General features: G+C 45.0%; 1 protein-coding gene across 1 annotated transcript; it reads right to left on the reverse strand.

Moving 5' to 3' along the window:
* Positions 1 to 2,105: 2,105 nt before the first annotated feature.
* On the reverse strand, positions 2,106 to 5,101 carry pomca (proopiomelanocortin a; the record flags this gene model as incomplete). Its single annotated transcript, XM_083633174.1, has 3 exons — positions 2,106 to 2,312; positions 2,852 to 3,142; positions 4,988 to 5,101. The coding sequence occupies 3 exons, from the start codon at positions 5,099 to 5,101 to the stop codon at positions 2,106 to 2,108; spliced, it is 612 nt and encodes a 203-aa protein (XP_083489300.1).
* Between the last annotated feature and the right edge of the window lie 6,375 nt (positions 5,102 to 11,476).

The following is an 11,476-nucleotide window of genomic DNA, read 5'->3' on the forward strand; positions in this document are numbered from 1 at the left end:
TGTTAGAATTACTGTACATGTCAGCAAACAAGCGATTGTTAAACTGTACATGCAAGCAGGGGCGGACTGGGATCATAATTCAGGCCGGGCATTAGATACCAAGCAGGCCAGGCTGATACGGGCAGACGCGAGTGCCGGCGTCCGAAGGGTGGCGGCGAAAAATTTGGGCCGTTTGAAGCCCAATTTGGGCCGTTTGAAGCCCGAGTTGAAGCCAGATTTGGGCCGGTTGAAGCCAGATTTGGGCCGTTTGAAGCCCAATTTGGGCAGAGTCCAATTTTACAATGAGATGCACCCACTTTAACCCTGAATAAAGTAATAAAACCACTAGTAAACCAGTAGGCGGCACCTGGCCTGCTGTTCAGTGAGTGGCCTGACTGCGGGCACCATTTTTTTTCTTTCTTTCTTTTTTTGCAGGCCCTTAAGAGCACATGATGCCCTACGCAGTCTGCATACTCTGCGTATAGGGTGCGGCGGCCCTGTGCACTGTCGCCTAAGGACGTCACTTTTTCTACCGGCAAAGCTGAAGACCGGCGACATGCCACGAGCTTCCACAAGCTATGTAGTTTTTATACGAAACTAACCCCTGAAACTAACTGTGACTGTAGCTTAGAGACATTTGACGTTGATACACACTTGTCTTGAGGTAATTCTGCCAAACTCTGTTAAAAAGATGGAAATTTAATGTGACATTGATTACTGGAAAACATAGGCCTACTTTATCGATAGAACATCATCTTGCATGAATTGTTTGGATCTTCTGGTAAATTCGGCATAATAGATAATCCACCAAGCAGCACTTGACACAATAAAATGTCACTTTTTCACAGCTTACTACAGTACAGCCCACCACCACGGTATATAAATGGGCAGCCATCTTGGATTTGAAGGTCAAATAATCAAAACTACATCCATTACGAATTCCTCTACCCAAAAAGTCCCAGAAACCATATACTTTATAGCATTGTAGGCCAAACCATAAAAAAAGGTAATTTCCAACATAGCCGAGCCATTTTGGATTTAGGACTCTCAAAAATGTTGCCCGAATTTTGCTCTCCGCGGTCACAGAATTTCTCAGAATGACCCAATTATTTTAACAGTTGAAAAAAAGTAGAAAACTCAAACTGCGACTTCTCAAAAAGTACAAAAGGTAAAAAAAAAACTGAATGAGCGCATTAAAGGAATAAAAGTGGTGACGTTTTTTAAGTTTGAATGGAGTCTCTAGCTTAAAGTATGAAAGAGTAGTGAGAATTCAAATTGGCCATGGTTTGAACTTTGAACAGTCCTCCCATAGAGTTCCATTGTAAGAAGGCTAAAAAGGCATTTTGGTAGGATTTTCAAAACTTTCAACTTTGTTGCTTTTTTCTGTCATTCAGCACGTATTGAGGACAAAATCCATTTGATTACACTTCTAAGGAACCAAACAACCAAAAGAAAACTCAATAGAAAACCATGATGATGACCTAGTCTCTAGATAGATAGATAGATAGATAGATAGATAGATAGATAGACAGATAGATAGATTAAATACAATCAAGTCTTTAATTTATTTTGCTTGCAAATATTCCTTTATGTTTTCATGTAGAGTTCATTTACAGTTATGTACATCAATCAATAAATACACCCCCCCCTCCCCCCTCGCTCGTCTCAGGACTGGCCCTGCAGTCTCAACGAGCTTCCCTGGCCAATAGTGCTCTCCTCTCCCTGACTTAAACCAGCCAATGGACCCTTCTCACGGGGGCCATTTTGTGTCGAAAAGGCAGGGGAAACACAGGTGCAAGCTAAACACTAATGAGGGTTTCCAACTTCCATGATTGGAATTTGGAAACCCTCATTAGTGTTTTGCTTGCACCTGTGTTTATTCTGCCTTTTCGACACAAAATGGCCCCCATGAGAAGGGTCTATCAGCTTAAAAAGCAAAGCTCCTCCCATCTCTCTCTCTCTCTCTCTCTGTCTCTCAGGGTTCCCACAGGTCCTTTAAATCTTTTTTTTGTGAATTTGAGAAAAAAATCAAGGTCTCTCTCTCTCTCTCTCTCTCTCTCTCTCTCTCTCTCTCTCTCTCTCTCTCTCTCTCTCTCTCTCTCTCTCTCTCTCTCTCTCTCTCTCTCTCAGGGCTGCTGTGGGTCCTTGTTGATGACGTTCTTGAAGAGAGTGAGCAGAGGTTTCTGTGCTCTCTCGTCCCAGCTCTTCATGAAGCCTCCATAGCGCTTGCTAGCTGGCGGTCTGCCCCAGCGGAAGTGGCTCATCTTGTACGAGCCCGTCGAGCCGCCATCTTTCTTCTCCTGGAGGAGCCACGGAGCCTCTTCTGCCTCCCGCTGGGCCTGTAAGGAGTAAATAAAGGTAAAAACAAATCCCACAGTTGTTTTGACCCTTTTCACAGTCAGCAACCTTTAAAGTGATGAGCAGGAAATAAAGCAGGTGTAACCAATACCATTAATGATGGTTCCATTCCATCCTAGATGTTCCAATGCCAGGGCCCTCATTAATATAATAAACAAATAAATAAATAAATAAACAAATAAATAAATACATAAATAAATACATAAATAAATACATAAATACATAAATAAATAAATACATACATACATACATACATACATAAATACATACATACATACATACATACATACATACATACATACATACATAAATAAATAAACAATGTATCCTAACCCCTACATTTAAATTTAAATGGGGAAAACAAGGAATTTGGGGGGGAAACAGAAAAAATTAAATAAACGGAATTGGGGAAAATAAAATTAACGGAATTGGGAGAAAATTAAATAAAACAGATTTCATATGGCTCAATTACCCCCAAGGGCCAAACTTAATTGATCCTACACACCTCCTCCTCGTTCTCCTCCCCCTCCCCCAGCTGTCTTCTCCTCATCTCTGTGGGGAAGCCCTCGGCTGACTCCTCCTCCAGGCCATTGGCGGTGTAGACTTTGACAGGCCGTCGCTTCCTCCCCACAGGCTTCCCCCAGCGGAAGTGCTCCATGCTGTACGAGCGCTTGGCCTGGGGGGAGGAGCGGGGAAGGGCGCCCGGGGGGTCGGGGTCCGACGGAGAGAGAGGTCCCAGGTGGGCGTTGCCCGGGATCAGCGGCGTCTCTGCGGTGAGGTCAGAGCGACAGAGCTGGATACACTCCTGATGGAGAGAGAGAGGAGAGAGAGAGGAGAGAGAGAGACAGAGAGGGAGAGAGAGAGAGGGGGGAGAAAACAGACTTGATGAATGTAGAAAAAACTAACCATTTTGCACAAAGCTTGTAAAAAGTTGCCCCCTTAGTTTATTTGCTCAGTTTTGCTAAATTCTTGGATGCTTATTCACCTTATGTTGCCACGGCCACTTTTTCTCAGGAAAGTGGGCGGGAGGAGAAATCCTCCCGTTTTCCCCCACGGCCACTCACACATACATGTAATACCGGAAGTAACGTGACCGACTATATCTATAGCAGACGCTGTGAGGAGTTTAGGGCACGTCACATCTGTAATTTGTAACATAAAGAAAAGAAGTCGCACACTCAAAATCTCCTCTGCTGTGTTTTAATGGTTACACCAACATGTTTGGGCGAAAGTGCCTTCGTCAGGGTGCAGTACAACATAAGGAGGTGTGACCCTTTTTATAGGGCACACCTTCTCCAATCAGTTGCAGGTGAGACAATTACAAAAAGGGTTAAAACATATATAAATACAATAAGGTACAGATTTTCATTTCCAACAATCCAATGATCTGTTTTAGGAAAAAACATTTTACAATTACAATACACAATCATTAATATTTTTTTGAATGTGATGCCAAACAAGGCATCTATTTAGGCAACAAAGTTGGCCTAATTGTCTCAATTTACACAGCAATTCAATAATAATTCAAAGAAACGGCCTCAGGTCATAATCAATATTTAAACCATTAGGAGAACGTGTACATCTGTAATTTGTAGCAACAGAAAATAACCTGCGGGTTACACTTACGTTATCATGTGTTACTGGACATGAAATTAACTTTGCAAACTGAGCCATATACATGTGCTGTATCACACTGCAGCACTTCATTTCTCTATTAGAATATGTATTTTCTTGAGAAAAAGAGACTGAAAGAATGATTTTATGAAGGTTTTGGCCTTCTTTACTGTTATATACGATGTAGTTAGTTTATTAGTGTGATATACTATTATAGTTCTGGGTTTATTTTTTCTTGGGAGGAGGGGGGGCACCACGTAGCAATTACGCTTAGGGCACCAAAATGGCCAGCAGCGGTGCTGGTAATAAGTAAAACTGTTTGGAGCCCCCCTGGGTAGGCCCGCCTCCCCACTTTGAAAACCTCTGCAGTCTAGTGAGTGAGCGAGGCGGGTCGCTGATTGGCTAGAGCACTTTGCAATTTCTGCAAACACCCTCCCAGGGAAATGTAAAATGTGAGTTCACGTGACCGGGTGGTTTACCAGGCTATCTGGCCAGGGTCTTACTGTTTAATTACCACACGTTTCTTGATTGACAGTTTTAACAAACCCTGTGACTGACTGCTCTGCTGAGATCTGCTCCATCAGATCAAGTGAAGAGGTATCACTCATGCTCACAATGTAAATCCATTTGTTTTTTCTACACATCATTCCATTGTAATTTTGCCCACAAAGGCCTGCATCAGAATGTAATTATAATATAAGACATTTTACAATCTGTGGAATCATTTGTAGAAGAGAACAGGTAATGGGGAAGAAAAAGAAGAAGAAAAGAAAATATGTATTAATTAATTTAATATATTTATTTTAGGGCCAGAGTGATATCTTCTCAGGATCTATGCAGTTGATTTTTGCTGCTGCTGCTGTGTGTGTGTGTGTGTGTGTGTGTGTGTGTGTGTGTGTGTGTGTGTGTGTGTGTGTGTGTGTGTGCGTGCGCGCGCGTGTGTATGTGTGTGTGACTGTGTGTGTGAGCGCGCGCATGTGTGTGTGTGTGTGTGTGTGTGTGTGTGTGTGTGCGTGCGTGTGCCGTGTGTGTGTACCAGCATGCTGCTCTCAGAGTTCAGCTCCTGACAGGACAGATGCTCACAGCACTGACTGGCAGCTCCTCTGGCCCCACTCACGACCGCCACAACCAAGAACCACACCGGACACATGTTTCTGTCGGCAAATCAAAAACATATTTCACAAAATGATAATTTAATACTGTAATACCTTATATTATGTAGATATATGATCTGCTGCACTTGATCCTGTCAAAATGATCCCCAACATTACCAGCTCCAACATTAAAGATGAACACATTAATGCATCAATAAGTATAATCCAATCTATCTATCTATCTATCTATCTATCTATCTATCTATCTATCTATCTATCTATCTATCTATCTATCTATCTATCTATCTATCTATCTATCTATCTATCTATCTATTTATCTATCTATCTATCTATCTATCTATCTATCTGTATCTATATCTATCTATCTATCGATCTATATATATATATATATATATCTATATATATATATACAGTGTGACTTTTGAAACATACATTATATATTTTTTTTTACGCAATTATTTAGAAAATGCTTCTTGGTTTATTGACCATGAAAATATTCATGTTTTTACAATTTAGCAAGAATAAATAACAGAAATCGATTAAACAAACAAATGAATGAAACAAACAAATAAAAACGAATAAAAAAGTAAATAAACAATTAAATTAAATTAATGAAGACACGCACCTGTCTCTCCTTTCCTCGCTCCGACCCGTCTCTCTCTCTCTCTCTCTCTCTCTCTCTCTCTGGTTGGCTTGTGTAGGATGTCACTCGGCCGTTGGAGGGAGATGATTTCTGTCGTTCTTCCCCGTTTCTCTCTCTCTTTGACTGACCAGGTCGGATCTTATATCCTACCTGCCAAGGACACACATGCACACACACACGCACACGCACACGCACACACACACACACACACGCAGGCACGCACGCAGGCACGCACAAACACAGATGAAGAAGACGTCATGAACAACCACTTAAATATCTCCATCGTTCTCTCTCTCCCTCTGTCACACACACACACACACACACACACGCACACTTTTTTTGGGGCGGGGGGGGGGGGGGGGGGTGTATTCTTTTCATGTTGCTTTTGAAATGAGAGTGCTTACAATAGTACTCAGGCGCTAGAGTCTAGCAGCAAGATGCTAAAGGCCCCAATTTGATCATGTTCAAAACCTAGCCTACATTTCCACCGTAAGTCACATTTAGCATTTTGTTATTTAAAGCCCCCTCCTGTCTATTTTGTCATTTTAAGATATTTCATGTGTTGCTGAGTCATGACCTGTTGATTAGCCACACTATTCGCCACTGCATGTTTTTGACTAGCGGAATAGCTGTCCCTAGCAGAATAGCTGTCCCTAGCAGAATAGCTGTCCCTAGCAGAATAGCTGTCCCTAGCAGAATAGCTGTCCCTAGCAGAATAGCTGTCTCTAGCAGTATAGCTGTCCCTAGCAGAATAGCTGTCCCTAGCAGAATAGCTGTCCCTAGCAGAATAGCTGTCCCTAGCAGAAGAGCTGTCTCTAGCAGTATAGCTGTCCCTAGCAGTATAGCCGTGACTGGCCATTTAGTCAGGCCTCGCTCGAGTTGGCATGCATCCTCACCTCTCTCTCCCCAGAGGGTTTTCATAGTCCACTTCCCTGGCTGATTCCAACTCCGTTCAGCTGTGCTCCTCCACTCAGGTGTGCTCCATCACTAGCTAATTAATGCCAACCATCTCCATGGTGCTGAACCTGTGTTGACTAATGTTGGCCACTAATTAGCCATTTTTGTCCATTTAGGCCGCCCTAATTATGCTCTTTACACTTCCTGAAAGCTTCAGCACATTCACGTAACACAATACTGCTCACTCACTCACACACACACACACACACACACACACACACACACACACACACACACACACACACTCACACACACACACACACACACACACACACACACACACACACACACACACACACACACACACACACACACACACTCACAGACAGACAGACAGGTACTTTGCATTCTTTATACTTTTGTGCTCAAAGTAAAAAAATAAATAATAATAATTTAAAAACTGGTGAGGGTGTATGACTCAATGTAATGGTGCCTTTCGAGAGACTGCAATTTCCGGACTGGCTTCATAAATTTAGTCTCTCGCCCACTGAGTGGAACAAGCTATTAGCCTTCGGTTCTTATTAATGTCAGTTTTTTTGGCACAAATCATGATGTACAAAATACAAATATATTAGAAACATTAACCAAGTTGTTTTAGTTAGCAACAGACCATAAACAAGGAACACGCCATGCAGGGGCTTGCCACTCTCGCGAACATCTCTCGTTATATTCTAACAGGTTTTTTGGAAGTTATTTTGTGGTTATGGCCGAAGTGGCTGCTGCAAACCATTTCATTTCACTCCCTGATCTGCCCTGGCCACAGACAGACTAACACTGGCCGATTCACTCGGGGTTCAAGCGAGACTACTCTGCGTTGGTCTCGTCTACTATTACAGGTAAGATATAAAATTTAGACTGTTTAATAACAATCGAAAATCTTGCTCGTAGCTGCTTTAACACCAAACTGACATGTCGTCAAACCGGAATCAGGGTGTACAGTAACACGTACGCACGCACACACTCGGGTTAATCCTCTGCAGTCATCAACAACATGCAGCAGGTGTGTGTGTGTGTGTTTGGGTGAGTGTGTGTGTGTGCGTGTGTAGGTGTGTGTGTGTTTGGGTGAGTGTGTGCGTGTGTGTTGGGTAAGTCACTTATTATATTATTACTTACTCAGTCACTTATTAAAATATTATAAGTTATAACATGTTCTGGTTGAATCCTCTTCTGATTGGTCGGCAGGTGTGCGTTAAAACTGTTAAAATTTATTGCACATGTAGTCTGGCTCAAGTTGAATCACTGTTCTAACTCATCCACTGCCACATTATAGCCTGTATCCAGGGGGTAAAAGTACCACTAAAAGGGCTTTTCACAGTCAAGTGACTGTCACACTGCATGTTCTTAGACCTGGGCTTTAGCCGGGGCTAAGTCAAGTGACTCTCACACTGCACGCTCTTAGCCCTGGGCTTTAGCCGGGGCTAAATCAAGTGACTGTCACACTGCATGCTCTTAGACCTGGGCTTTAGCCGGGGCTAAATCAAGTGACTGTCACACTGCATGCTCTTAGACCTGGGCTTTAGCCGGGGCTAAGTCAAGTGACTCTCACACTGCATGCTCTTAGACCTGGGCTTTAGCCGGGGCTAAAGGCTGAATTATGCTCACCCTGCCGTGAAGGGCGCGTCAAATTACGTAAATTTGTTGGGCGTGGTTATTCGCTAGCTCCAGCGGCCGCTCGCGTTGTGCCTGATTTTTTTTCTAACAGCGCGAGCTTCTCTCCAAACATGGCTGCTTTCGAGCCACTGAACCCTGAACACTGAGCTGTGTTTTCACCACATTTCTTGACCCATGTGGTAGGCTATAAACTTTGATTTGCAACTGTTCGTTTTTAGTCATTTCACCAAGTAAATGTGTTGTGTTGAGAGCATGATTGAGAGAGATTAAAAGCAGCACAGAGTAGGCAATCAGGGCTGAGAAGTAAAAACGGCTTTCAGTAAAAACAAGTTTGGTGAGTCCTTCATGTGCTGATGTGCGGTCGTTTGAGAGTGAAAGCGCACTCAGTACTGCACAGAGTTTCATTGCGACTTTTCACGGGCTGTTCTCACCATTGTACAATACATGCTGATCACTTTCTGAGTATAATGGTATCACCCCCAGCGCGAGGTCTACACGGTGACTACGGAGACTCGCGGGGCCCCACCCCCACAGAGCTTTGCTCGAGTATAAGAGCACCTTTAGTCAAGTGACTCTCACACTGCATGCTCTTAGACCTGGGCTTTAGCCGGGGCTAAGTCAAGTGACTCTCACACTGCATGCTCTTAGCCCTGGGCTTTAGCCGGGGCTAAGTCAAGTGACTCTCACACTGCATGCTCTTAGACCTGGGCTTTAGCCGGGGCTAAATCAAGTGACTGTCACACTGCATGCTCTTAGACCTGGGCTTTAGCCAGGGCTAAGTCAAGTGACTCTCACACTGCATGCTCTTAGACCTGGGCTTTAGCCGGGGCTAAGTCAAGTGACTCTCACACTGCATGCTCTTAGACCTGGGCTTTAGCCCGGGCTAAGTCAAGTGACTCTCACACTGCATGCTCGTAGACCTGGGCTTTAGCCGGGGCTAAGTCAAGTGACTCTCACACTGCATGCTCTTAGACCTGGGCTTTAGCCGGGGCTAAATCAAGTGACTGTCACACTGCATGCTCTTAGACCTGGGCTTTAGCCGGGGCTAAGTCAAGTGACTCTCACACTGCATGCTCTTAGACCTGGGCTTTAGCCAGGGCTAATTCAAGTGACTGTCACACTGCATGCTCTTAGACCTGGGCTTTAGCCGGGGCTAAGTCAAGTGACTCTCACACTGCATGCTCGTAGACCTGGGCTTTAGCCGGGGCTAAGTCAAGTGACTCACACTGCATGCTCTTAGACCTGGGCTTTAGCCGGGGCTAAGTCAAGTGACTCTCACACTGCATGCTCTTAGACCTGGGCTTTAGCCGGGGCTAAGTCAAGTGACTCTCACGCTGCATGCTCTTAGACCTGGGCTTTAGCCGGGGCTAAGTCAAGTGACTCTCATGCTGCATGCTCTTAGACCTGGGCTTTAGCCGGGGCTAAGTCAAGTGACTGTCACACTGCATGCTCTTAGACCTGGGCTTTAGCCGGGGCTAAGTCAAGTGACTCTCACACTGCATGCTCTTAGACCTGGGCTTTAGCCGGGGCTAAGTCAAGTGACTCTCACGCTGCATGCTCTTAGACCTGGGCTTTAGCCGGGGCTAAGTCAAGTGACTCTCACACTGCATGCTCGTAGACCTGGGCTTTAGCCGGGGCTAAGTCAAGTGACTCTCACACTGCATGCTCTTAGACCTGGGCTTTAGCCGGGGCTAAATCAAGTGACTGTCACACTGCATGCTCTTAGACCTGGGCTTTAGCCGGGGCTAAGTCAAGTGACTCTCACACTGCATGCTCTTAGACCTGGGCTTTAGCCAGGGCTAATTCAAGTGACTGTCACACTGCATGCTCTTAGACCTGGGCTTTAGCCGGGGCTAAGTCAAGTGACTCTCACACTGCATGCTCGTAGACCTGGGCTTTAGCCGGGGCTAAGTCAAGTGACTCACACTGCATGCTCTTAGACCTGGGCTTTAGCCGGGGCTAAGTCAAGTGACTCTCACACTGCATGCTCTTAGACCTGGGCTTTAGCCGGGGCTAAGTCAAGTGACTCTCACGCTGCATGCTCTTAGACCTGGGCTTTAGCCGGGGCTAAGTCAAGTGACTGTCACACTGCATGCTCTTAGACCTGGGCTAGAAATCCTATAATAAGGATGTAAAGTGGCTGTCTGTCTGTGAGTGAGCAGAATTGTGTTTGGCCACAGCGATGTGTTCGTCCCCCCCACACAGGGGGGGACGACTATGGTTGTCTGTGTAGCCTACTACTGTATGTCAGGAGCAATCTACCGGCTGAAATGTACACGGCGTCAAGAGTTTATGAACTGGATTACTATTTCCTGCTGACAAGTGACTTGTGGACGTGTAGGTTGTGTGACAACCTGCACCGTGCATGGTGCGTGGTGAAAACAAAATCCTTCACGTTTGAGTGACAGGCATGCCCGTCCCCCCCGCTGTAATGGACTCCAAACCCGTACCGATAAAAGCTGCTGGACCAGCGTTTGTGCCATGGAGCTGTGCTATAGGATGAAACAGCGAGACGTCACTTGACACCCAGAAATGCGCAACCCCGTGGCAGTTAATAGTAATAGTAGTAATAGTAGCCAAAAAAACGTTAATAAAACTATACATCACATCGCTTATATTTTGACATTCTGAGTGAGAGCAGAAGTAGCTCAAGAGTTTGATGTATAATACATGTCGTGTTAAAGTTGTGTGAACTGTCGCAGTTTTTAAAATGTAAACTGGCTAGAGTCAGAAACACAAGCCTCGCGCCACTTGGGCTCCATAGGGTTCCATTGCCGTTGCTAGCCTAGGTAAACCCAGCCACCACGTGACCTGCTCTCTCAGTTCCCAGTCACTATCGTCTAGCGAACGGGCCATTCAAATCGATTTCTGGGGCGATTGAAAGACCCACGCAGACCCGCAGCCAATGAGTGACGGCGTGACTGCCAACATCAGTCCTGCCGTGATCGGCCAATCAGAGAGTGCGTCTTTGTCAATGACGTGTAACAGCTGCAGCGGCTTAGCACTACCTAGCCGTTAGCATTTGGCCTCTCTAAAGCATAGCTCCCGAGCTAGCTACTAGCTGGCTAGCTATATGGCTATGCAACTACGTGAGGAAATTCAAGTGAAAACAGCTGTTGAGGTTGAGGTCTGTTGATCAAAATAACACCTAGCGTTATCGAAATCGGATTTTAGCGGACCATACAAGCCAGGGCTTCAG

This window comes from Poromitra crassiceps, assembly GCF_964638095.1.
Source record: "Poromitra crassiceps genome assembly, chromosome: 3".
Taxonomy (NCBI): Eukaryota; Metazoa; Chordata; class Actinopteri; order Beryciformes; family Melamphaidae; genus Poromitra; species Poromitra crassiceps.